Source organism: Mycteria americana, chromosome 9, assembly GCF_035582795.1.
Source record: "Mycteria americana isolate JAX WOST 10 ecotype Jacksonville Zoo and Gardens chromosome 9, USCA_MyAme_1.0, whole genome shotgun sequence".
Taxonomy (NCBI): Eukaryota; Metazoa; Chordata; class Aves; order Ciconiiformes; family Ciconiidae; genus Mycteria; species Mycteria americana.
This window is the reverse complement of record NC_134373.1, coordinates 26,279,417-26,306,417: the sequence shown is the minus strand read 5'-3', so window position 1 is coordinate 26,306,417 and position 27,001 is coordinate 26,279,417. Positions and strand designations below refer to the sequence as shown.

The window sequence follows — 27,001 nt, the reverse complement described above, 5'->3', positions numbered from 1 at the left end:
GCAAAGGAAATGCAGAACCACCACTGCCCTGGGCTGTGGTGCTAAGAGGAAATGTGATGTTCCCTCTCCTTTTGATGCTGTACAGGCCCTGACGCTCGGGCTTGTCCACTTCTCCTTCCAGCGCAGGAAATGTGCTGGGCAGGACTCTCGCCTCTCCCTGCCGGGTCACGTACTGGCAGAGTGGAGCAGCAGCTCCTGGCATAGGCTGCCTGGCTGCCCCCCCCTTTCTGGAGAAGCCAGAAAACCCCCAAACACCACACCGTTGCTGCTGTAGCTCCAGCAGACATCTCCAAGACAGCTCTGACAGAAACACTTTCTCACCCCAACCTCTCTCCTGCAAGGGCAGGGCCCCACCATGCACCAAATAACAGCAAAGACTGCCCTTGCAGGGCTGCCCTATGGAAAACGGGAGAAAAGCGGGTCCCTTGAGCTGGTGGATTGCCCTGCACTGGACAACTATCGCGGGGAACATCTTCCACCTGCCCTGGCATCTCCAGGGCAGCATCTACTGGTGTGTGCTCTTCCTGGCAGGCAGGCAGCGCTGGGACCAAGCCCCTGCTTATGCACCCAACAGGGCTGGCCCCGGCAGAGGCAGGCTCAGCCTCCTCGCGCAGCAGCCGAGGGTTTGTGCAGCCTCGCTGTCCCATGAGGACTGCCTAGCTCACATCAGAGCACCTCTCACGTCCTTCAGGAGCCACCATTGTGCCCTGGCCTGACCTGAGCATGGACTAAAAAGTCCCCATTCCCAAATACCAAAGCAACACAGCTGAGCCAGCAAAGCCTGATATCTCAGACATGGGAGGCCAGGGGTGAAGGGTCTCTGCCCAGCTTTGCCAAGAGTTTTGGGAGGATCACCTTCATGTTTTTGCTCTCCAGACTTTGCCCTGCCTGCACAGACACTGCAGGCTAGTCGGGGCAGGACCTTTCCAGGTTCCTACCCAATACTCAGTACGGGAAGAGAAGGGGCTGATTCCAACTAGGGGCTGTGCACACCTGTCGCAGGGGGTCCAGGGGACACGGCCCTAACACGGCCACCTTCCCCACACGGACACAGAGCCACACCAAGTGGGTCTTTGCAGGGGATTCAGGCTCCCCAGCTGCAATGGGACAGCAGAGCCTCGCAGACACCCTGGCAGGGAAGACCAAGAGCAGCTTTGTTCCCTTCCCTTTATCTCCCAGACAATGGCACGATTCAGCAGGTGTTAAATGTTTTAATGGGATTCAGGATAGCTTCTGTTGCCCACCTGCCCCAAGGCCATTTCACCCCTCCCTAGGAGCCAGGACTAACAGCCAAGAAGAAAAGGCCTGTTGTGTGTTGCATTAACTGCCTGATGACTGAGCACTCCTGATAACTAGCACAAGGAGGAGGGGAGCCCCATGAGCTTGCCAAGCTCACACTCGGCCATCCTCACGCTGGCCGTACGCCTGTCCAGGCCGGCCTGGCCAGCAACCCCAGCCCCATGGGAATATCACCCCACTTCACCACCCGAACACCAGTGGGAAGGAGCAGGACCCGTATGTACAATATCTCCATTAGAGAGATGCGCATTAGAAAGGTGGCTGGTGTTGAGGCAGGGGCCAAATCCAGCCCTGGAAGCCAGTACAAGCTCGGACTTCCTCCTGCCTGAGGCCCCAATGTGGTTAGCAGAGACAGAGCTTCTCCCCTCTTCTGGGAGCTGGGCTGTGGGTCTGGCTCTACTACAGTCCCACGGTTCATTGCCTTCACCCTTGGCAGTGGGTCGCAGCAAAGCCCCTTGCTAAAGGACAAGTCCTCCCCACCAGTGCTGCACATCTCTGCCCACCCTTCACCTCACCGCTGCCCACAAGCTCCAAGTGCGGGGAGGAGCAGCAGGGAAGCACTGAAGCCCCCGGGTGAGTGCATTGCTGTAGGCTCCCCACTCTGCAGAGCTCACCCTGAGCGATGCCTGGGGGTGCTGCTGTCTCCCACTCCCTTTGCCAAAGGGACTGCGGTGTGGCTCTGTCACACATCCGAGTGTTTTCCAAAACCAGGGCCAGGGTCTAGTTCCCAGCTTGAGAAGAGGAAGCAGGAATTTTCCCATCCTGGGAAAGGGGCTGTCCGTGGTGTTTTTTAACTTAGGATGAGGATAAAAGAAGAAAAGTGTGTGACAGCTGCTCATGGCTTTGCTTAGTGCACGCTGAGTGGTTCTGGTTGACAGGCACCAGAGAAGACCTAGAATAGAGGTGACACACCACCATCTCACACTCGCTGCAAAGAGCTGAGGGAAGAAAGATTTCTCTCTCAGAGGTGTAGGTAGCTCTCAAACCTCTTGTTCTCTGACTCACCTGTTGCTGAAGGCAGTCTCAGGGCTCTCCTACTGGAGAGACCCTCATCAGAGAAGTGAATTTACCTCTGATAGTGCTCCAACAGGCGAGTACAGTATGAGCTCCGTTTCCTCCAGGTCCAGGCTGCGTTCAGCATGGGAGAGTGGGGAAGGATAAAAGTTTTAATGACAAAAAAAATCATTCCCTGCACATGTGTCTGCACTCAGGCTCCATCCATTTGCTCTTGGATGTTACACCAGACTAACACACAGCATTTCCCACGTTGACCCATCTGTCCCACAAGGCAGAGGAGTTAACGGTGACGCAGTCCAGAGAGTATCAGATCACGCAGCAGGTCTGAGGATGGACAAACTCACTGACCCTGTCTCTGCTGCTCCAGGCTGCCCTTGGGCTCCTGCAGGCAGCTGGATTCAACCTACTTTAGGACAACGGCAAGGCTCCTGCCCCTGCCTGTGTTACCCATTTGGGAAGCCTGTCACAGGACTACAGAGCATGTGTAGTGAGCAAATCCTGAGTGAGGAGCCTGGGCCAGGCAGAGTCACCCCAACTGGACTGAACAGCCAGGCCCTGCTGCTGCCTTGAGCTGGGGAGGAAGGAGGTGGTACCCCATCGCCTGTTCAGCACCAGCTGAAGCCCAGAGGAAGACAGAAAAGCTGCTGTGATATAAGAGATCTGGCACCCAGAACGATGGGGAGGGAGGAGAGGGTCTGCACTTCTTATGAGAAGGATCCAGGACCCACGTGAAGGCCCCAGGCGCCCAGGCTGAGCTCAGGAGCTGGCAGTGCCTTTGCAGTATCTCTGACAAAAGGAACAGCTCAGCCCTGGGGCTTGGTAACAGTTACGCACACGGGGCTCCTGCACAGAGCAGAGCACTGGGGTAGTGCTGGGTGAGCTGCAGCACCCCCGGGCACAGCAGGCATCTGCCCGCTGCTGAGCAGGGCAAAAGCCCTCCGCAGCTCCTTGTGCATGGTCTTCTCTTGGGCTGCAAGGGGAGAAGGTGCAGCTCCGGTTTTGGCTGGGCACTGGCACTGGGAATACAGGGCAGGAGGGTTTGGAGGGGGACACCAGCTGCATCCCCACCAGAGCAGGGTGGCTGGGTGAGCCCTGCATAGCAGAGCCCGTAGCAGGGCTGCAAAAGAGGGGAGATGCTGCAAACCCAGCCCCGCTGCCTGGCACGGCCGGCCTGCAGCTTCTGCCAGGGAGCAGGCAGCCAGTGCCCAGCACCAGCCCCAGCTCCGTGCTGGCACCTGGGATTTCTCACAACTAACAGTGCCACCTCCCGGCTGCGACAAACCCCGCTTCTTCACAGTGACACCCTCCCGCAGCCTGCCAGACCCCCACGCCAGCCAACGCTCAAAGCATCCCCTTCCCCAGGTGAGAGCCTTGCAGTCTGAAAAGGGGAGAGCTCCTCCAGGGTGCTCCCAGATGCATCGATTACATACGTTACACACCGGTGTCTGTGTGTCCAGAGGCCAAGCTCCTTTTATTGGGCTGCCAAGTGTGCTAGACGGTGCTGCAGCTGCTCTCTCGGGCTGGGTCACTGTACATGGGACCTGCAGCAGCCACTGGAGCAAGGAGGGGAGGAAGATTCAGTACCTGCATCCTACTGATGTTGGCAGGGGCTCAGCAACTCAATGCCCAGCTGTCAGTCCTTCCTCAGCTACATTTCAAAGCAGATTCCACTCCTCTCCCAGTTGGTACAGACTGGGGGCAGTGGGAACAGTCACAAAGTTGTCCATGTGCTCCCTGTAGCACAGGGAGGTTCTTCTCTGGTGATGTGGCCAGCCACAGAGAGGAGAGATCTCACGAACCCTGCTGTGGAGTTGCCAGAGGTTTCCAACTGGAGCTGAGGACATAATCAGGACATACCTCCTCAGAGGCAGCCAGCATGCTGAGCTCAGGTCATGGTGTGGGAGGATCAGAGTTGCTCTGGACATCACAGGGATGGGATGAAGAGTGGAAACAGTTGATGTGGTTGAAGAGCTCAAGCAGCACAGTGGCCAGCAGCTATGCTCTTGAGGGTAGGGGTTCTGGATTGGTGATTCTGAAGAAGAAAAGATCGCTTTTGGGGTGGGGAGAGTGCAGCCTGCTGCTGCCTCCCCCCAGGCAATCACCCCTCCCTGAGGGATCACGGGGAACACCCGTTGTCTATCTAGACAAGACTCCTGCAGCTCTGGAGATGACATCTCCATCCAACAACCCTCCCCCATCCTCCCTCAAGCCCATCTCCCTGCACTTCTCCCCAGGCTGGGGCAAATCCTCACGCTTTGCCCTCAGCCCCAAATCTGCCTCCCCACTGGTGGCTATTCCCTCAACCTAACTAGATCCCACACCATCTTGTACTACGAAGCTTTGCTCCCTTTCTGCTGTCAGAGACCGTGCTGCCTGCTCCTTGACCCCTTTTCCCAAGGGACCCTCCTTGTGCTGGGCTCTCCAGTGCCACAGGCTGGCCCCTTCTGCCAGCCGTTCACTCACAGGGCCCTGCCCCAGAGCTGCATGATGGTTTCGGGTCCACAGAAAGGCTGTAGCGTTACCACTTCTGCTCTGTGGCCCAGGACAAGCCAAGAAGGGGCAGAGGCTTTGGGAGTGGATTCCCCCTTTTGCACAGGCAGCCTTGGCATTGATAGGCAGTGATCCAGCTAATCCACGTGGTCTAGAAAATGGGCTGTACTTCAGCCTGACATATTAAGGACAGGTCCTGTCCCCTGCCACAGCTGAGATACACTCTGCTACCTTCGAGAAGGGCTGGGGGGTAGAGCAATGACCCTGGGCCGGGCTGTCAGCACCACCTCCCCACGGCTGGCTTCGATCAGGATATTCTGCAGTGTGTTTTCCAGCACCAGCTCCACCAGGTTCCCAAAGGCCGGCTGCCTGGAGGGGCAAAAGTACAGGCAGAGGACAGCTATCAGAAAGCAGATAAGGCAGGCTGCTTGCTGTGACTCCTCCCAGGACACATCAGGCACAGCAGTGGAGCACACACTGTTTCCTACAAGCTGAGGCCAATGAACCAAAGGCTTGGGCAATGGGTGCTGACCCTTCTCTCAGAACTTCCACTAGCTAGCGTCAGGCCCTGACCTCAGACAGAGCTGGGTGACTGTGGTTTTACTGGTTTCTCCCTCCAAGCTGTGCTGTGGTTAGTATTTGTGCATATGCTCATGGCCTGTAGCAGTGTGCAAGGGTATAGCCAAAGCAAAGGCAAGGTGATGAAATACTGCAGTAAAAATAAAAGGTAAGGTAAGCACCCACTGCACTGTAATGTCTAATACGGCCAGGAGTGTCCGAGCATAAAGCAGACTTCACTCACCACCAGCATCCTGGCACTGCTCAGGACTCAGCCCCAAGACACAGCAAACCTGTACTCTTCACAAACTACACTCAGGAGAGGGTGGCTAGGTGGGCTAGCATCAATTTCCACCCCAAGCACACAGAACACCCCAGCAGAAATGCTGCAGGGCAGAAATGGAAATGGTTTTCTGGCCAGGTGTTGTGCTGCCATGGCTCTCCTGCCCATGCAGCTCTTGCCTTTTCTGTGTGAGCTCTTCCTCACCTGCTCATCATCTCCTTTTGCTCCCTCAACTGATCGTGGTGCAAAATCTCACTCATCCTCTCCCAAGACTCCAGCAAATCATTGTCGGGAGAGGTTTCCTGCCTCATTTCTTTCCTCTCTCCATTCTTCTCAGGGTGCAGATCTGAGGAACCAGAGACCCTGGAGGGGACTGTGGAGCACTGTCTCATGTCCTGGAGCTCTGCTGTTTCTTCACACCAGAACTGGGAGAAATATGGAATGGGCTCATCCAGGCTTCTTCTCACTGCATCGTGGAACTGGGTGTTCTCCAAGAGGCCTCTGGGAGAAGGAAAATAATGGATGAGTCCCAGCAAAGCAGATATCTGTATGATCCCAGAGGATCATTACAAGACAGTACAAATCAGAGGAAAACCCTGACTGATGACAATGTTTAGTCTGTCCCTTCTTGCTTTCTGGGCCTAAGGGAGGCAGCAAGATGGCTTGAACTAAGGAAACTACCTTTGCCTCCCCAGCACTGGTTCTTTGCATTTCTGCAGCTGATAGACAAAATAGGTGAATCTCAATACCGCCTGTTCCCAAGATCATGGCAAGCAGAGTGCCCTGGTTCCTGGGCAGTGATACCCATCACTATGCAGAGATGGGCACAGCCCATAGCTGGGGAGCAAGACCCTGCCTTTGGCTGCCACACCAGGACTCCTGAGCTCATAGCCCCCAAGGCAGCCTTTGGCAGGCTGGATCCCCTGTTCTGGTGCGACATGAGTGCACAGACTCCTCTGGGATTAGCAGGGGGCTGGCTGTACTGCACGCACTCCCCTGGAGGACAGGGGCTTCAAAGCAGGTGAGGGTGAAGGGACACGCACCTGATGACGCCTGTGAGTATGTCAGTCACTATCTTTAACTCCTGTTTGGAAGCAGCAGCCAGGGACAGCCATTTGGGGTCCATGTCCATCCTGTCTCTGTCCCTACTCCCGTCCACAAACTTGCTCTCCAAGGGCCAGTCGCTGAAGGGGCTGGGAAAGGAGTTGTTCCATCAGTGGCAGCACTACTGAACCAAAGTCCTGCATCCTCCTGGCTGAGCAGCAGCACTGCAGGCAAGCGGGGAGCAGTGCGGGATGCCAGGGGACGAGCGGGAGCTGCTGCACTTGTGACAGCAGCAGGGACACTGTCATGAGAGAGGAGCACTGAGCTCTGACAGTATCTCCCTTTTGAGGGAGGGAGAGAAACATGTCATGTCAGCTAACACTGGGGAAAGCAAGGCACCTCTTGTCTAATACTGAGGCACTGGAGGGAACAGAGCAGAGCTCCACGTTCAGTGCATATCACAGCATGGGCAGCTCTGGCTCAGATGAAGATGCCAATCCAAAAAGCTGGATCTCTTACCAGGACAAGAAGTATTTGGGGAACTCTGAAGTGAAGTTGCTGAAGAAGTCCTCAATAGAGTAGGACCTGGCTGTCACACCAAGGTGTAAGAGGATGGGCTTGGGAGGCTCTGGTTTGACCCACACCCGGCTGGCTTCTTTGTCCAACAGCAGCCTCCTCTGAAAGTGTCCAGCAGGCAGATTGGGCATAGGGTGATTTTTAATAGGGGGTAGTGTCTGTTGGAGAGAAAGAAATAAATAGCAGGTACTTGTTTGCTTCTCTGGCCACAGGTAGGCTGGTGTAGGCGAGAGCACTGGCATGAGAACTGGAAAGCCCAGCAGACAGAGCCACCAGATCCTGGACAGGAGATAGTGTCAAAATGATCTTGGCACTGCAGTACCACTATCAGGCATGAGCGGCCATGCTGGAAATCAGGTCCGCTCCCACCTTACTGCCTAGTGTGCCAGCCCTGAGTGTCAGCAGGGCGTCAGGGTCTCCCCAGGGCACTCAGAGCTGTTGTACTCCAATCCATCCCTGTGGAACTCCAAGAGATCATCTCTGCTCTTCCGAGCACACCTGGAGCACTGTGGGAGAAGGGATGTGCAGAAATGCATGTGGAAATTGCCCCCCAAGCCTGGAAGGAAACCAGGAACTGACTCCAGCCACACTATGTGGGCCAGTTTGGGGCTGCATTACCAGCAGCCAGTTTGGAGGAAGTTTCTTAGGACAGGAATAGTCCAGAAGCCTGGGCCAGAAGGACACCACCCAGCTCTGGAGAAGCCCTCAGGCATCACAGGACTTCAATGACCTTTGAGACATAGCTGTCCAGCCTCTGGGGATGAGGCCAGAGGCCCTCACTGCTCCTGACACAGACACAGCTGGTCATCACAGGCTCCAAATAAAACCCTAGAGAACTAAATGCAACTGTTTTTACTTTTCCCCAATCATTCTTATGTTCATCCCAGTGAATGCCTCAACCTGCATCACTGATCACGCTTAACAGCACAGGGCAGACAGTCGAAGCTAGAGCTGCCCCGAGCTGCTACCTTCACACAGGACAGCACAGGGCATGCAGAGGCACTCTGCAGAGTCCCAGGAGCACTGCTACAGCCTTACTATGGTGGCAGTCCTGAGATAACAAGCTGTGACTCCTAGCTGAATGAATCTGCTCAGGCCCAACCTCATGCCAACTCCTCTTAACCCTTCCACATCTCAGGTTGGCTGGTTCTCCACAAGCCCTGTCATTCCCACAGCACATGCTACCCATGGCTGTAAGCACAGCATGGCTCTGCCTTTGGGCCCAGGCAGTTCTGCAGAGCATTCACTGGGACCTTGTTCACACCTTGCCACCACTGCTGGAAAAGCTGTCTTTACAACTCAGAGCAGCTAATGCGGCCCTATGCACACACCTGCGTGAACTTGAGGGGAAACAGAGATGAACCAGGCAAATTGAGCTTTAAAGCTTTCCATGCACTTAAGGCAGTTCCTGCCTGCAGCTCCTCCCAAGGCACAGACCACAGTTCTTTTAGCAGTGAGGATAAAGTCTGCACCACATAATGCCAGGGTCTTGCTGCTTTCCATAATGGCACACATTCCATTGTGGCCCCAGCGTGAAACCAGTCCAGGTACTGACTGCCCTGCCCATGTGCATCTTTTCTGCTTGTGCGAAACCTGTCCCCCATTCTCCATTCACGGGTGCGCATTTGGTTCCAATTTCACTTCCCGTTCACCTCAGCTGGAAAGTTACTGCCCACAGGACACAGCCAGACAGTCTGATTCTTCTGGCTCCTCCAAACAGTCTGTCTCCCAAAGCCTTGAAGCTACAAATCCTGCTGTGCTCTCTGTCCAGGCTCCCACGCTGTGATATCCAGCATCTGCCTCTTTTCTAAAGCAAGTCAGTTTGATTCTACTATGACTTACCTTGTATTTCCTGATCACAGCTGAGGATTCAGGAATATTTTCTGTCTCAGCAGAATGTGATGATCTCTGAAAAGGAAAAAAAAAAAAAAAAAAAAAAAGGAAAAAAAGGAAGAGAAATCACAGTGTGGGAAAGATATGGAGCAGAACAGGACTCCAGGATTTTGTTTTACTTTGCCCCAGCTGACAGCCAATGATCTCATCCTCCCATTCTTCACTTGGGCCACATTCTTAATGTTAGTTACACATTTCTCTCCAGTGTTTATTCATGGTTAAAAATCCAGCCATCAGTTTCCAGAGCCACTGGCGTTTTTTTCCTAAGGCTTCTCATGCACTTCCAAATTTCAGGTGATTGTTAGCAAATTCAGAGTTTGTAAGGTGATCAGAAAAATAATTTTAATTCCAAGGTCCCCACCTGCTATCCCCTCTCTCAATGTTACAGAGAGTGCAAGAGGATTCTTGGCTAGAAACCAAGACCTCATTTTCCACTATCCACAGACCAGCTATGAAATCTTGAGTAGATGAGAGCCTCATGTCCTCTTATCAACTTGCCTAGATTTTCTTACAGAATGTTTCTTGTTGACACCTGGTTGCTGTTTTTGAGCTGAGCTAAGCTGCTGTAAAGTTCTGGCAGCACTTACCCTTGCAGGTGACTTTGGCTTCTTCTTAGTCCCAAGGTCCTTCTCTGTGATGGTGAACTCCACAGCCTGCTGCTCCTTCGCCTTTTCCCACTCCTGCAGGTCCCTCTGATACTGAACCAGGGACTGCTGGATGTATACCTGTGAAGCAAACCATGATTGGAGGGAGTAGGGCTAGAAAGGAGCTGCAAATAACACAGTCTCTGGCTCAAGTCCATGCCTGTCACCCATTCCTGCCTTCCAGGACATCCCAGCCAGAGCCCACTCCCTTTCCATGTCTTCCAGTGGCAGGAAGAGGAGAGAACAGTGCTATTATAAGACTTATACAGAGAAGACACAATCTGTTGCCAAAGGTCACCTGGAAAGTGTCCAGAGGGACACTACTGCAAGTCTGTGCCCCCACTAATATTAAAGAAGCAAGACTTACTTTTTACAGGTATTTAAGTCTCTGACATCCACTGAAAGCCACTCCCATTCAAACCGTGACTTCTAGTAGCTGGGTTCAACCCACAAAGCCACACGTTGCACAATTACACCTCATCTAGTGAGTCACACAGAGAGATGCTTAAAGCATCAGGAGAGATGAAGCTCAGTATCTTCAGTAATGAGAAGTGCCGGCCAGAATTATGGAGCAAAGAAGGATTCCTTCAGCTGGAAGCAGCAGGCAGCTGACTGCTGGGGCCAGCCATTTGGGAACTGCAGTGACATGCCCAGCTGATGGTAATACACAGGTACCTCTTGGGTCTCACCTCACACACCAGATCTACACTGTAGAAGGAAGCACCCCCTGAAGGTCGCAGGGTGATGAAGCAAGGGATGCTCTCTCCAGGCTGCACAACCCCTGACTCTGGAGCAACGTGCAACACCTGGAGAAGAATAAAGCCACAGAGGAGCTGTTTCACTGTCCTAGGACCTTCCTATGTGCCTTCTTTTTGCAGGAAACACAGGATTGTGGGAATTCTCTCCCCTCCCCTTCTTGGAGGTATGTGGTGTGAGAGAGATACAGCAAATATATTCAAAGAATGACCATGGACTTTGCTGGTAGACAGGGTCCTGAGGTTCATTATCACATCCTGTAGTTCCAGGTTCATGTATGCTCACTGAAGTCTTCAGATTCCCCTTCTGAATTCCTGTCTTTCCCCCCATCCTAACCCTTGCCTTCACTTTTCTCTGCCCTTTTATCAGTTAGTACAAAAGCCAAGTCCCTAGGATCATTTCTGATTGTCTGGTTGAAAGAGGAGTTGTAAGGTCTTTTCGTGGCACAACAGAGATGGGCAAGAAGGCTGTCGAGGAAAGAGAAGGAAGGACTCACCCTCTTGTCTTTACAGGTGCTTATCCGCCAGGCAAACACAACAGCCTTGCTCTCTGAGATATTGTTGAGAAAGACAAGTCGACTGGCTTTGGTGCAGTCTGGGATATTTCCAAGGCAAACCATGTGGTGTGACAAGGTGGCTGCCTGCAGGAAGCAAGGTGAAACCAGGAGGAACAGCAGGGAAGGAAGGTGGGATGTGCCCATTGGGGAAGGGCAGTCACACAGCTGTCTCTTAAGTTATCCAGCAATTCATAGATAATATTTGCCAGTTACCTTTACTATAACAACTTGAGGGAGTGTTACATTTCTCTCATTTTTTGCTCTGGTTACAATGACTCTTTACAGCAAGAGGACAGCCCTGTTGCAGTGGGACTGAGTGAGCTATGAATAGAACATAACACTGGTGCTGGGGCAGGAGAGGATCTCAGGAGCACAGAGGACCAGTAGCACCCAGATTCCATCTGCAGCACGTGCAGTCCAGGCCTTTTCCTACTTCAGTTGGCAAACACGTGAGGTTTGTGCTTGTGCAAAATCCTCATCAACCTGAATGCAAGTTTTGGGAAACTGCTCCCTACCGCACCTTGCTACTAGTATGCTACTAGTCTGTCCCATTCTCCAGGCACAGTGCAAACTCTAATTAATTACACTGATCATTAGAGAAACTAATGACTCTTGGTTACAGACAACAGAGCCTTGTGGAATGGCATCTTTGTTGGCAGCCTGAGACAAGTTTTTAATCATCTTCTCTTTGCTGTACCCAGGAATGTAATTGCTCTGCTGGAAGCCAAAGAGCATATGTAGCTGTGGCTGGGCTCCAAGGTAGGCATGCTAATGTCACACAGGATGAATCCTTTACCTGCCTGGAGTATGCCTCTGCTGATGCTGCTTAATGCTGATTCACTACACTGGGATGTGTGGCCGAGTTTAACAACAGATTGTCCAGGCTGGCAGGCCAGCTCTAGCCAGGCCAAACAAGCTCCTGCTGAGCCCGCGACAGGTCAAACAAGTGCATTCCTTGGGATGTGCCTGAATTAGTGACCATCCTGCAATCTGTGTTCAGGTTATGCATCACCTGAGTTTGGCTGTGAAATGGAGGCAGCCAAGCCCTGACAGGGTATGTCAGGAGTATTTTTGTGAATCAATTACCAAAGAAAAGGTGTTTTAGCTGCAAATAAGAAAGGTAGCTGTGATGGAGGGTAACTTTTAATAGAAAATTCAGAAAATGAACAAACCCTAAAACCTTTTTGTTTCTAATGGCAGTGGAAGCAGCAGGCTGGAAGGAAGGCGTCTTTCAGAACAACCGCTTTTATGAGTTAGGCTCTAGATGACCTGCTGGAAGGGAAATATCTTGCTTTATCTTATGGCAATGAACTCCCCTGCAACACAGGCTACTGCTAGATGGGGCCACTTCCACATTTCAGTGTCTGTCACACATTTCTGGTGATTCTGTGATTCTGTAACCATATTATTTGTATCAGCATGCCTAGACTTACCTGCCCAGGCACAGTTAGCTTGGTAGAACCTGGAAAGACTGAAGGAGACAAAACTTCGCTGGATGTGGCAGTGTCTCCTACGGTATCTGGATCGTAGCCTACTCCCTGGAAGGTGATCAGAGCTGATTCACCCCCCAGGATGTGGATGGGAACATCAACCTGCCTTGGGCAAGATAAGAGTATTAAGTCCAGAGTTGTATTTGGGTGAGATGTGCAAGAAGCTAGTATACTTGCTAATGAACAAGTCTAAATACACCGCATGCATGGGTGAGGAGAAATCCAGTCTCTTTTGCTCTTTCAGGCCTTGACCTTCCCTGCTAACCCAGGAAAGTTGGTTAAGGAGTCAATTAGCCAGTTACGGTATGAGATGGGCAGGGACTCCTTCTTGGAGCAAAAGTTGGAGTTTTAAAATTCAATTTATTTATTTTTCCATGCATCTGCCACAGAGTGGGGCAATAAGTAGTGCTCCAGCTGTGGCCCTGCCTGCTACAGCCTAGGACAGGGGTGTTTGGGAAGGCTGTTTCCAGAGGGCTGCAGCAGTGTACACTGCAACGATAAAAGACCCTGGCTTCAGTCTCTTTGGTGGGAGTTACTGGAGGCCAACAATGAAACAAAAATCTGATCAGATACTGTTTATACCCTTGGTCACTGTTTGATCCTTGAGAAATACATATTGGGATGACTCTGGTTGTGGAAGAAATGTGTTCTTTAGGAAGAAGAAATTTATGAGATAATTTATCTGCTCCATTTCCTGACCAGACCAGCCACTCATTTGCTCTCAAGACTCTCTGCTTCTTGGAGGAATGGAGCTTAAATTCAGCTGTAGCATGACATGGACCAACCATCAATAAGAGGTCTAAAGAATTTTAGGCACACAACAACAGAGAAAAACCCTGTTTCTGGCAGTCATGAGGAGGGTCTTACCAAGTACATTCTGGCTTCCAGTGGTGAGAAGATCCACTCAATGTGGCCTGTTGTGCCAGGAGGAATTTCTCCTCTAGGAGTTAGGCAGACAAACACAGGATGCTGAAAATTCTCCTCCTGGGTCCTCACAATGCTGTCCAGCTGAACCTCAAACATCACAGGCATGGAGCCGCCATTGTAGAGTTCATAAATCTGAAGTGAGTCAGAGAGAGCAATGCTTATTATACCATGCACAAGTTAAACTAGTTAACACTTCCCCAGAGGACTCTGATAAGCATTAATAATTAATTAGTCAGCTTGTCTCCCAAGAATGAGGAGACCTCATAGTGTCAGGATTATCACGGAGGCTCTGATAGGAGACTATGCTGAAGGTTTATCATGGCATATGTACACTGATAACTACAGTGCCTCTCCAAGTGGTGCCCTGCAAATTCAGTCTAGGAGAAAATTAACACAAATTAGCTAAAGGGATCCCTGTAAAGCGGATTACTTGAAATGCAAAAACACTCGTATTAAAGTGATCTTAATTCAATTCAGACTTGTTCATTTCCCAAGTAAATTAGGCAGAACAGAATCAAAGCTGCCTTTTTTGCTGAATAAGTGTTTAAGGAAGTTTAATTAATTTACTAAAAAACTAATTAGGATTTATTTCCAGAGTGCCTGGAGCAGATAGACAAGTCTTCACTTGGATCCAATGCAAGAGAATAGCGGAGCAGCCCAACATACCATAAGCATAAGCATTCATAAGCATTCTGGCTAGAGTGAGTGCCAAATCTTGTCAAACTGGAGATGGTGAGAGGTACTTTCCCTGCTGCCATCCCAGCAGCCATTTCCAGACTCTGCCTAGTACTAGTCTCAAAGTTCTGCTGTGATGCTTTCCTGTGGAGGCCGTTCTGTTTCCTGGGAAATGCCTCAGGCACTGCCTGTCCTTGGGACACAGTAGCACTAGCTCCTTCTCTCCACTGCTGCTGGGTTTGGCCCCGGGATGCTCACCTGTGTGGGGGGGTGGGAGGTCCCAATGGCGATGGGTGTGAAGAGGTGCTTAGTGGATGCAAAATGAACGTACCGCTGGTCCTGTTCCACTGTCACGCCGCTGAAGTTCAGCTACAGTGGAAAGAAATGCAGTCATTTTCTCACAGGGCCTTGGCCTCATCACTGACAACTGCACAAGGACCCTGAAGGACTTTGCAAGCTGAGGGCAACACAGTTACAGATTTAAGTTGGTAGTATCAGGACAGTGTGTGCTAAGAAAAAAGCAAGGAGATGGAGAGCCTACTCAGCTGTTGGCTCTTCTCTGAAAGGTTTGCATCTTGTTTCAGAGAGGTACTTTTCTCCCTGCTATGTCAGGCACCAGCCTCAGTGCTTCTCTTTGCAAGTATATGGTAGAAATTCTCCATGAATGAGTGTCCGGACTGTACATAGGAGAGTGTGCACCTGAGACAGCCAGATCCCTTAGAAAGACAGGATTTTAGGTAAGTAGTGGCCTGCTCTTGGAAAGGACCATCTGGATGTCCTCACCCTGGAGGACATCCTGCTCCAAGAATGTGTCTAACAGTCCAAAAACTGCAAGAAGACCCCAGCTGAATTTTAAGTGATCAAGTAATGATGAACATTATCCTGTTAGCAAAGCAGCCACCAGGCACTTCAAGCAAAGCAGAGAGATTTATAGAGCTATTTCATGGAAGGAAGAGACACAGGATTCTGCATTTTGAGAAAACTGCAATCAAGCTGGAGATGAGTCATGATGCAGGATTTCCTGCAGGATCACCCCAAAGCACCCCTGAGCTGTCTACCTAGAGACAGAGGTTGTAAAGCAGTCACAGAGCTAGTAACGTCTCTGCATGGGCCAAAGGGAGCTAAGTTGCTGCAATTCACAATTAGCTAAGCCTAAAGTATGGCTATTTTTCAAGTGCATATGCAGAAGATGGAAAGGATGTTTGCAATGGCAGGTGGATGCCTTGGACAGACACCTGCAGGAGATACTGTATCAGCTGCTTAAACAAGAGCAGAGAATGCTGATTCCTCCAAAACAACCCATTCCAGTTCAGCTCCATAAACAAGGGGAGGAGGGAGAGAAGACTAGAAATACAATACTAACAAAGTCCCACATGGAATCTTTTCAAAGCAGTACATGAGAGCATTCAGCTTCCTGAGGGCCTCAGCAAGCCAGATGCAATGCAAAATAGGAGGAGGACAAGAGCTGACACTTTCAAACTGCAAGGGAAAAAGACAGGAACCTTCCTGAGCTTTGGGAGTGAAACACCCATTTATATTACTTGAGTCAAAAAGCCAGCTTGGATTCCACCAGACCACAACTGCAAAGGAAAAACTGTCATCAGTTTCCATAGACACGGGATGTGACATTTAGAGGACTAGCAGTTACTAGCAGGGAGACAAATGGAGAAAAGCGAAGACCTGATGCAATCAGTTCTTCTTCCAGAGTGCACAGACTTCGTCCCACAGCAACGACCTAGAGCATGAGAGGGGAGAGAGACACCAGATTCCCCAGGGAGGAGAGCTGCCTGGAGAACACATGCTGCAGGTGACATCTCATAATACCTAATTAGCAGCTATGAAGCAAAGTGCAAACACTTCCAGTTTATGGATCCTGTGTGCTCAGGGATTGTCCCTGGCATCCAGCCCTTCTTTCCAGCGAGTTCTGGGAACCAGCCTACCTCATCCTGCAACACCTGCAGCCGGCTGGGCCTTTCCTACTAAAACTGCTGAGGGCTGCAGATTCTGCCTGGCGAAACTATCCTGGAGCTCTGAGTACAAGGTCACAGCTGCACTCTTACAGGCAGGCTATGGCAACGAGGCAAAGGACAACCTGTGAGAGCATTAGGCAGCGGGAGGCCCCATTTCCCTCCTGCACAAGGGAGTGGGTAACACACGAGTCTACAGAAGTTTCGTCCTGCAGTCAGAAGAAATTGCCAATGGGAAATCAGTTTGGGTCCTTCAGAGCACCTATAAATCCAGTCACCTCAGGACTGAAAGGTGGCCACTGAGTGGGGAAGGAGAGGGAGCTCCTCCTGAAGATGAAGCAGACAGACTCTGTTGGGGAAGCAGAGGAGTGGGAAGTAAAAATCTGTCCACATGGGTACAGCCATCGCAGAGGTAAGTTTGGATCCCCAAAAAATCATGCATTGGCTTGTAGCTGGCTAACATCACCACTCTGAAGCCAGGCAATTTGGAATTTGACAAAATAACCAGGCAATACCCCAGTCCTATGGTCTCCACCTCTGCTTATTGTTGCGATCTCAAATTTCCAAAGCTTAACTTTTGGGGTGACATTACGGCATTTGCTTCCCTTAAGGTTAGCATATGTTCTGCACATTTCACCGGCTTGCCAGGTGAGGATCTGTTGAACTCTGGCATGTGAGCATGCTTAGAGCAGTCTCTGCCATGGGCGCTGGCAGCTATGCACTTTTCTTGTCATGACTGAAAGGAATGAAGGCACACTCTTTTCAGCCCCTCAACTGCCCTCTCTGCAGAAGGAGGAGCCTCTTCCATTTCTACTTTCTGATATTAGCAGTTCAGTACTGGCACTGTGCATCCCTGCAGGTTGTGACCACCTGCACTGCTCCAGGTCTCTGGATTGGCCTCCTATTGCCAGAGCTCCAATACACCCAGGGGTCTTTTATCATCCCCAGGACCTCTCATGCTTTTTCAGCCGCTTCTGCAGTGACAGCATGAGGTAGGGTGGTGGCCTCTGGTAGCCACCAAAGCCACTGGCTATGTGGCAAGAGAGGATGTGTGCCTTATAGGCTGCTGGTACTCCAAAGCCTTATTCCCTCACTGGCCAGCTGATGAAATGCTCACATCCACTCTCAGGATTGTGCTGGGCAGGCAGAGCACAGGGAGCCTGTCCAAGGGCTTTGAGGGAAGGCACAGTTAAGCCACTGTTTGAACAGCTTGGTCAAAGGGTTGGATTTTCAGCTGACAACAGTCCTGAAAGAAAAGAAAAATAAAAGAGATGTGTGAACACAATGGTCTCATAGGAAACTTCAGAGACAGACAAGAAGGCTCAGCCAGGCGTGAGCTGTGCCCAGCAGAGCACAAGGTGACTTTGACTCTAACTGACAGTTTGAGAGAGGGAGAGAGAGAGAAATTAGTTCCAAGCCTGAGGAAATGCTCAGGGAAAACACACCGCAGATCAGCTCTGGGATGCTTTAGCAAGCAGTGAAGCAGGAAGAATGAGTAGGAAGCTCCTCCACCATTGGCAGGAGAAATAAGTGGGCGGACAAAGGCATCAGGGCTGCAGCAGGAACAGCCAACCAGTAACGCAGGGAGCACCTTCTGGGCCTGGGGAAGCAGCTGCCTCCATACCTCCAGAGCTGGAGGATGCTCTGCCAACACTGTACCAGCATGTGTGTCCCCGAATTGAAGCCAGTGCAGGTGGTACTTTGGGAGAAAAGCACATTCCAGGGGGTTTTGAAGAGTGTAGAGAGCTGATAAGATGGAGAGATTCAGGAAAGCTGCATATGAGAGAAGTAGGATGGGCTGCAGTGCTGAACTCCAGGATCACTGCATGGAAGAACTCATGGTAAGGCAGATGAAATGAGGGGAAGCAAGCACAGAAATCCTGTCCATGAGATACACTTGAGTGTGGAAAGCATGCAGGGACTGTAAAACCCAGGAGGGCTGTTTTGGACTTGGAGTTGATTTGGAGGAAGAAGCAGTTCTGCACTAACACCACTAGTAAAATACAAAGGTTAATAATAACAATTAAAAAAAATTCCCTTGCTGGGGAAACCAGCAGATGCTACATCCAAGGGCTGTTTAGCCAGTGCACTGCCATATCACACTGTGCTGGAACGACAAGCTTGTCAGGATTTGGTTTTATGTCTCTGCTTGGCCCTGTGTTACTGCCCAGCCAGTGCAGATTCCAGGGGAAGGCCACAGCCCCCTGCACGCCATGCAGCTTCTGGGGAAAACACCTTGTAATTCAGTTCCTACCTGCTGCTGTTCTGCAGACAGAAGCAAGAGATACCTGCTATCTTACCAGAATCTCATGGCCATAGGAAACCTTCAGCAGGACAGGAAGGCGATCAGTGCCAATGAAATCATGTCTAGCAGCAAAAGAGGAGAGAGAGGAAAACATTAGAAACCAACCTTGTGCCCAGGGTGATAGAATCAGGGCCACACAGTACATTAGAGACAATTCACTTCCCAGCTAAAGAGTCACTGTTGCATAAGGGCTAGTGAGAGAGGGAGGGGGACAGTTGTGTTTGGGTGGGAACGAGTGATGCAATGTTGATTTTAGTCATACACCAATTTAGGGACCCAAGTTTCTAGGCCAATGCCATTTGAAATGCCAGTACTTCTCAGATCAGGTCTGCTGTGAAAGGGGAGGTGTTCCACTTTCTTCATGCCCTCCATAGGCACACAAGGGCTAACAGCTCTTGTTGACAAAAATAAGAATATCACTGAATAATCAAAACCACAGGAAGTGTAGCATCTTGTTTATCTCCTTAACTGTCAGGTCAAGGCAGACCAGTGTCCCCAGCATGTCACGCTAAATGCCTTTTGCACTGCAGTGTTAAAGGACTTTAACGACATTCCCCTGAGGAAGACAAGCTTTGCGGGGTCCAGAAAGTGGATACACTCAGGGACTTTTTACTTGCCCAATCTCTGCTGGGCAAGGGGCATGTGAAGGGAAAGGATCTGGCATGGAAACACAGGGGACTCTGATGTTATGTGCTGTCCTGGCATGCAGCATGAGGCTCTGAGGTACAGGTAGTTGCCATCACCTGTGTGAGAGCTGGACAGATTCTTCCTGTCCTGGAAGAAGTTTCCCTGACTTTGGGGAAACACTGAAGAGCTGGTTATCCTGAATTCTCATCTGGTGCAGCTCATGGGGGCTAAACTCAGCATCCTCTGCCCAGTGCTCCATGTCCATCTTCTGATCAGAAGGAAACAAGAAGGCCCTAGGGAACCAGTCAGCTGGTCAGCAACAGGGACACAAAAATTCCCCAGGGCCATGGTCAGCGTATTCAGTCCAGCCAGGCTTAGCCCAGCTGGTGGACGCATTACGTTTCATCAGGTCTGATCTGCAGAACTCTCTGCCATTCCTTGCTTGCTCCCCCACCCAGACCCACCAACAGATCTCAGTTGCAGCTCCACAACACAAGCCGCACTTACAAAATCTACCCTATTCATTTGTAAAGGTCTCACAGCCCCTGTGAGCATTTCCATACCCCCAGACAGACCCCAGAAAGAAGTCTGAGCTCCCGCAAGCACTGCTTACCACTCCACAGGCACTACACCCTTGTTTGCCAGCAGGAGCATCACAAGGGTAGGCTCTGAGCCTATCGGGGCAGCCCCAAAGTTGAAATCCAGCAGGAGAGGGGTGTACACTGGAGGGATCAAGCATGTGCTGGTCACAGGAGAGAAAGAAGAGATTAAATTGAGACGGAAGGAAGGGTTGGCAGGGCATGACAGGGGAAAGGGTCATTCTACACTGTCTCTCTTCTTTACAATTCTTCTCTGACCTTATGTGATTGGCCCTTTTGGGTGTAAGGAATGCCTTTGGATTTTATCCAAACAATCTTTTATATATGCCTAATGAGAGTGAGTGGCATACATGGAGGCTCTGAGAGTCCTGCTTAGCTGAGGCCTGTTTTCAGCTCCCCAGTACTGACATACTGGGGCAGGTCCAGCAGAGGGCCACCAAGATGGTTGAGAGCTGGAGCGCATTACTTACAAGGAGCGACTAAGAGAGCTGGGTTTGTTCAGGCTTATGAAGCAAGGGCTCAGGGAAGGTAACTGTATAAGTTGTGACACAAGGTATTCCAATTGGATACTAGGAAAGAAAGTTTTTACCATGAAAGTGGTCAGACACTGGAATCAGATGCCCAGACAAGCTGTTGTTTCTTTATCCTTGGAGATATTCAGCATTGAACTGGACAAGGACCTGAGCAACCTGATCTAGTTGCCCCTGCTTTGAGCAAGGGGTTAGACCAGAGACTTTTAGAGGTCCATTGCAATTAAATTATTCTTTGTTCCTGTGGCTCCTCTCTAGGGAGGGTAAGCAGGGAAACAGAGGTGAGCAACTGTCTGCAAGGGCTAGGATAGAATAACAGAGCGCCACACAGCATTGAGCTGCAAAACAAGCCAATGGCCACAGCATCTCTGTCTGGCTCATGCGAGGGACTGAAAGATCCTCTGAGCCACCTTCTCGTCTCACCTGTGTCTTGTGGGAACTCTGTAGGTGAGCTCACTGGGAGTCGGGTCTCGCTCCAAGTATTCATTCAGTGTGTCCAAGGAAAAGAGCCTCCAGAGGTGCAACTTGCTGATACCGCTGGCACTCCCTGCTGAACAGGCATCCGCGATGCAGAAAGTTGGGTAGACGCCTGTTGCTACGATGCAGCAGAGAGGCTGCTGCTCCTCTTTTGTGCTCGCAAGATCTGTAGCTTGGGAGAGAAAGAAACACCAAAAAGTAGTCATGCACCATTAAGGGGCAGCTGTCTGGGACTGCAAAATCGAGAGAAACCCTACCCAGACCAAAGAAAGAAAGAACAGGACTTGCACACAGTCTTTTATTTGGCAGCTTCTGAAAACCTCTAAACCACTGACTTCTAGTTGTACCTTGACTTCTGCATTTAGAAGTCACCAAAAGACTATGAATGTTGTGCTTTTAAGCAGTGTTATTTACACAATTTGGTTCTGCACTATGTGAAAACCCCCTTTTTTGATTTAAGCCTACAGCCTAGTCATTTTATGAAGTGCCCCTTGTTTTCACACTGAAAAATCATAAACAGTTGTTTATATCTTGTCTTCTCCATACCATTCATGTGGCATTGCCATTCTCCACTTTCCAAGCTGGAAACTCCTTTTCTAACTAGTCTCTTCTTGTACAAACACTGTTCCCCACCTCTGAACATCCCTGTTGCCCCTCTCCATGCCTTTTCTAGTTCAGTTGCATTCTTTCTCATACAGGGACCAATCCAGATCTACAAAAAGGACCCTAGCTGCATAGGACTGGTTGCATGAAGCTCTCAGAATATGTTTCAGGACACATTGTAAAAAGCCATGATCATGCAGAGGAGCAGGGAACCTTGTGAGCACAGCAGCAGGAAACTTGGAGCTCTCCCTGTCTGTTTGTTATGGCTCAATCATATCTAACCCCAAAAGGTGCAGCAAAAAGGAGACAGCACACAGGATCTGGCTCTAGTGAATTGCTCAGCACAGGGATTTTCTCAGGCAGGACTCATACACTGGGAACCATGCAGCTGAGCCAGTTAAGGCACAGTCTACTTGGTTGGAAGGGAATGATTTTCCCAAAATACCCATCTCTCACCTGTGGGGGTGCAAATAGTGTATTTGATCGACCAGGTGTAATGCAGCCGACGGGCTGGCCTGACTGTTATTCGGACAAAAGCTTTTGACCTTGCAGGGACTGTCCCTCTGGACTGTTCCAGCTCTAGAGCTGTAGGAGAAAAGAGATGGTATGAGCTCTTGGAATCACTGATCTCTCTTATACCACATATGTGTTCCACACAGAGCTCCCCAAGCCTACCTGCATTCAAGCCACTGCCTCCACCCCCGTGCCTAATCGTTAGGACCAGCTTCAGGTGTTGAAGTTGGGATTCCCAGACTACGACTGTAGGCAGCTCATTGGGAGTGCCCAGCCTGCCTTTGGCCAGCAAAGAACAGGGAACTTCCCCAGAGGAAGTCCTCTAGAAAGGCAGGTAAGGGATGCACTCCACCATTTTTTCTGAGAAGCTCCTTTGTTTAACTCCCTTCTCTGCTGAGAAATTGCATCTTATTTCAAGGTCCAAATTGGTCTAACTTCAATTATCAGGCTCCAGGTTATGCTTTTTCCAGCAAGATACAAGAGTCACCTGTAGCAAATCCCTAAGCAAAGGAGCAGATATTTCTCAGTCATTGAGGGATCTCTTCCTTCAGCACACACATAAGATGATGTAGATCACACTCATACACAGGGTGAGAGTATGCATACCCTGCCTGCATTGTTTCAACAACTGCCCTCTGCACACCTGTGCACCTCCATGCAAAAGCACTTTCACATCCTTTGCAAAGTGCAAGCACTAACGCAGGATTATACTTGCCATTTACCAGTGCTGTGCTTGGTGGCATAACTCCCTCTGACTCTGGCTGTCTTGTTTCTACACCCCAGGGTCTGGGTAGCCTCTTTACCACTGGATTGTAAGGGGAGCTCATGCAGTGGAAATTCTCTCTGGAGATACTCCCCTATTTTGTCCTACTTAATTATATGTGCTTCAAGATGGATGTTTGAAATATAACAGTCTCCTAGCCCATGAAAATAATTTTCTTCTGCCCTTAGTAAATGAAAAACCCTTGCTGCTTTGATTTTGCTCAAATTTACACACATGCGTGCAAAAAATAAACTTTGAGCAGAAGAACAGCACAGAGATTTTTGATTAAGCAATGGGAACAGGAAGCTACTTATGTTTCCAGATAAAGATTTTTGCAAAGTTGACATGACAATGAAATGTTTCTACCACTTGCACAGCACAAAACAAGCTGCTTTGCTGTACCCACACACAGAGATTGTCTCACGTCTTCTCAAGCATACTTTTATCATATAAAACATGGATACCCTAAGGCAGTTAAGAGAATCAATACAATCTAGCCAGCAAGCAGCCCAACCTCTGAGTTCATGCTACAACGATTTTGCAGAAAAGAGGGGAAGGCCAAGGCCCCATCCCATGCTAATTTCCTTACAGTACCCAGTGGATCGCTGCGGACCTCCTCAGGGTCACAAGGCCCAGTGATCATTTGTTCCACGCTGAGGATGTACTTCAAAGAACAGATCCCATCATTTAGCAGTACAATGCTGCAGCTTTGCAGGTCACCAACCAGAACATTTCCGAGGTCCAGGTGCTCCTTTTGTGCCTGGAATTCAAACCCGCTGTGAAAAGGTCACTGTTACATGTTGAGTGTAGCAGTTGAGTGTAGCCACCACTTATCTCTCCACATGCTGATCCCTTGGCATGCACAGTGCAGTGCAAAGGGCTCCCTACTTTGTGTAGGACCTGGCATGTCCTGGGAGATGTTCTAACAGGGCTGTAAGGGGCTCAATGCATCCTCCAAATGCTTTCTCCTACTGTTATGGGTAAGATGCAGCACAATGGGGGCTGTGAGGACACTAGCTGGCCAGCTGCACTTGGCACAAGGGCTGAGCTCGATCTGCCAGTCCTTTCATGACTGCATTAAGAGTCCCCCTCTCTTTTGGCTAATCATCCACTTGCATGCAATTTATAGTGACCTCTAAGACCTTTCTACCCATCCATCCAACATGATTGACAATGATGTACAAAATATTATTTTATTAGCTCTGATTCCTTAAGAAACCTGCCTGAAAAAGAAGGTGCCTGCACAGATCTGCAGATAATAGGAGGAAACCTACATTGTGGCCGCTCAACTTGTCAGGTCTGCTACACTTAGAAATCAGACTGACAGCAGAACAAATGGAGAAGGAGAGCAGACAGAATGAGAGGAGAGAGCTGGGAGTCACAAGGAGCCAAATGGCTTGCTCAGTTCAGTCTGGAACAGAGGATTTGAGAGTGATCTCAGAGGATTCAGGCAGGTCACATTTGAACTAGTGGGACATTTACATCATGCTGTTGCCGTTAGGCTGCCAGAATCATCTCTGTCATCTCCATCGAAAGCAATGTCTGGGAATTTTGTTGTAAATCCTTATTGGTTGTCTCCAGTACAGATTGCGCAAAAAGGGGAAGCCCAAGACCCCCATCTCACCCTAGTACCCCTCCTGCTATGCAGTGGGCCCCAGTTCCTTACCCTGATGGTGCCCAGCACCCCCTCTCCAACAATTCGTAAGGCGTAATGGACACTTTTGGGAGACATGGGGTCTGGGCTTTTCCTCCTCACAAACACCATAGCTCGCAGCAGATACTTGGTCTCCTTGTCAGGAGTAAAAGTCCACGCCTGAACCTGAAATCACAAGAGGGAAGGAGAGCACTCACAGGAGCTCCAGACCAGAGCCAAGCCTATACACCACAATGGTTGTATTCAACGCACAGCCCCTTCCTCCATTACAGCTAACCTAGTCCTCTACAGACAGCTCTGGAGACACTCTCACTTCAATCCTCCACCATCTCTGCCTGTATCAAAGGCCCTTATTGGGAATGCACATTCAGATATTCAAAGCCAGGCCGTGGAGATATGCTAGTCCTCACTACTCTCAAAAAGCACTCAGGGAATACAGTAGAAGCTTAGAACCTGAATTTACAGGTGGGAGAACAGAAGAACAACATCATAAACCCTCTCGTGCTCTCATTTGTCCTCCGTCTATTAACATCTCCTGGTGCATGACAAAGTTGCTGCTGTGTTAATGCCCAGTCCCATCCAGGCTATCATTATCTAGTGCCTGTTTAAGACCCATTTGGTCCTCTAGTCAGGGAGGATGTAATCATGTTTGGGCAAATCCACGCTGTAGGAACCAGCACGACTGCAGATGCTGGCTAGCAACCCAAACTAAGTCACTGACTGGTATTCTTCAACTTTGTCATTAATGCCCAAATGATTGGCACCCCTCACATTTCTGCTCTAAATACTCCACAGCTGTATTGTAGAGAGCAAAATACAACTTTGGTAGAACTTGAACTTACCATGGCTTCATAGGGCTGGAGGATCCCTGTAGTGGGGCTGACAGACAGGATCTTGCTGTCAGACTGATGGATCTTCCATGTGAAAACCATGGGTAGCCTTGTGCAGTTTTTTATGGTATACATTCGTGTAGAGGAGGTCCCTATATAGACAGGCTTAAAGTATAGATTTCCATCACCTTCTAAGAGCAAAAGAAGGGACTCTCCACAACTCTGGAGAGCAATCTCCTGTGGAATTAAGGGAAAAGTAACAGACATTAGCTAGAAGTCTCAGCTACCTCTGGAGGGGCCTTGCAAAGATGTTGCTCCTTCCAAGAGAGAAGCAAGAACAAACTGGTCTGAAGAAGGAGGGGAAGGGCTTTTAGTTGTGCTGTCAAGAAGGGGCCTGAGCATAGTATAGTGCATTCCAGGAGATGGAAACCCAAGGGAACAAGGGGTACAGGATATCTGGCACCACAAGCACCTTCTATCTGCAGTGTTGACCCCATCTTAAATGTTGAAAATATTCTTTCATTCCTATTTCCAAAAGGAAAAATCCAAACTAACCATTAGGAGAGATAACAGGGATCACAATGCAAGTCACTGTGAAAAGGGAAGACTACAAGGGAACAAAACTTTGCCCACCATCTTCTACTTCCCTCCCCCTACCTTGGTGTATCCAGGATAAGAGTTCAGCTGCAAAGGCAGGACATGCTGCTGCAAGACTGTGTTAATTGGGTGAGTGGAGAGAAAGAAAATCTGGTGGCCTCCTGGAATGACGTGTCCTGAGCAGGGCTTGACCAAAACAGAGGGACAGGCAGCTTGGTTCACACTGAAGGTTATCAAAGAGGTGCCTGTGTTCAAGAGCAGCATACTGCAGTAGGTGTCAGCGTTAGGAGCCACAGGAGGAAAAGTCTGGTGGAGACAAGCAAGAAGGGTTGTTTGCACTGGGTTTAGAAAACTAGCTTAAAGAAACAGCTTTCACTGTGTTGAATTCCAGGTTCCAACAAGCACTATCCTGTGTCTGTGGAGAACTTTGTAACTGCTTCTCTTCAAGGAAAGAAAGGAAATCACCCAAGGGTATACAAATTGCAGTCTTTTCCCTTCCCACAGTGGCCCTTATCTTTCATAGGCTCATGGGACCAATGAAGCTACTTTCCATTATACTCCAGCTCATGCATATCAGATACAGGCTGTGTGTCCTGAACTAGCTGAGGAGATTTTCTAAGAGGTTTTCAAGACTATTTTTACTTCCTAGGGTCAGATCTCACTTTATCTCATAGGAACAATACATTCTTGCGCTACAGAAACAGCAAGAAGAGTCAGGGAAAATTCCACTCTACCTTGCAACCACTTCTCTTCCATAAGTGTGGATTCTGTGTGCTGCCCTCCATTTGCCTAAGTGCATGCAGAGTGTCTGAGGTTCCTGGGAGGGCACTAAGCACCCTTGTCAGTGCCTATGTCCACTTAAACAGAAAGGAAGGAGATCCCAACAGCTTTCCTCTCAGAGCTAATGAGATGCTCACTGCAACCTGACATGCTGGAGGCTGGGAAGCTAATGCAAGAGAAAGAGCATCCTACCTCCGTACCAAAGCAGGAGTCTCCACACCATCAGAAACCACCTAAGCCACATCTCAGGATGGTGCAATGGGAGACAAGGTAAAGACTTTAGAGGTAAACACTGAGCATCTCTGCAAAGATCCAAACATCAACCAGTTACACACCTTGGGGACATCCAGGATGTACTGTGGGATGAAGTGCTCCCGTTCTGCTTCATACGTGTGCGCTCTCAGCCTGACAGTCAGGCACCAGGATGGACAGATGGTGGCATCCTCCTCGATGTTGCTGTAATGTCTCAGCACCTGCAGGCACACAAGGGACAGAACAGAGTGCATGCAGGAAGGGAGTGCGGCAAGATGCCTTCAAGTGCATGTACC

The 27,001-nt window shown here is 49.9% G+C and overlaps 1 protein-coding gene across 1 annotated transcript in view; it reads right to left on the bottom strand.

The window, feature by feature from the left end:
- Positions 1-5,033: 5,033 nt before the first annotated feature.
- CFAP65 (cilia and flagella associated protein 65) overlaps positions 5,034-27,001 on the bottom strand; it is a 31,769-nt gene continuing 9,801 nt past the window's right edge. The window contains exons 11-31 of the mRNA XM_075511232.1: positions 26,789-26,926; positions 25,734-25,979; positions 25,089-25,313; positions 24,259-24,411; positions 23,187-23,352; positions 21,773-21,901; positions 20,660-20,885; positions 19,721-19,849; positions 19,224-19,400; positions 18,476-18,542; positions 14,467-14,577; positions 13,474-13,665; positions 12,550-12,708; positions 11,057-11,200; positions 10,494-10,610; positions 9,748-9,885; positions 9,110-9,175; positions 7,211-7,425; positions 6,691-6,840; positions 5,852-6,148; positions 5,034-5,175 (exon numbers count right to left, since the gene is read on the bottom strand). Of these exons, the coding sequence (XP_075367347.1) occupies positions 5,034-5,175; positions 5,852-6,148; positions 6,691-6,840; positions 7,211-7,425; positions 9,110-9,175; positions 9,748-9,885; positions 10,494-10,610; positions 11,057-11,200; positions 12,550-12,708; positions 13,474-13,665; positions 14,467-14,577; positions 18,476-18,542; positions 19,224-19,400; positions 19,721-19,849; positions 20,660-20,885; positions 21,773-21,901; positions 23,187-23,352; positions 24,259-24,411; positions 25,089-25,313; positions 25,734-25,979; positions 26,789-26,926 (3,387 nt within the window). The remainder of the gene's footprint in view (positions 5,176-5,851; positions 6,149-6,690; positions 6,841-7,210; positions 7,426-9,109; positions 9,176-9,747; positions 9,886-10,493; positions 10,611-11,056; positions 11,201-12,549; positions 12,709-13,473; positions 13,666-14,466; positions 14,578-18,475; positions 18,543-19,223; positions 19,401-19,720; positions 19,850-20,659; positions 20,886-21,772; positions 21,902-23,186; positions 23,353-24,258; positions 24,412-25,088; positions 25,314-25,733; positions 25,980-26,788; positions 26,927-27,001) is intronic.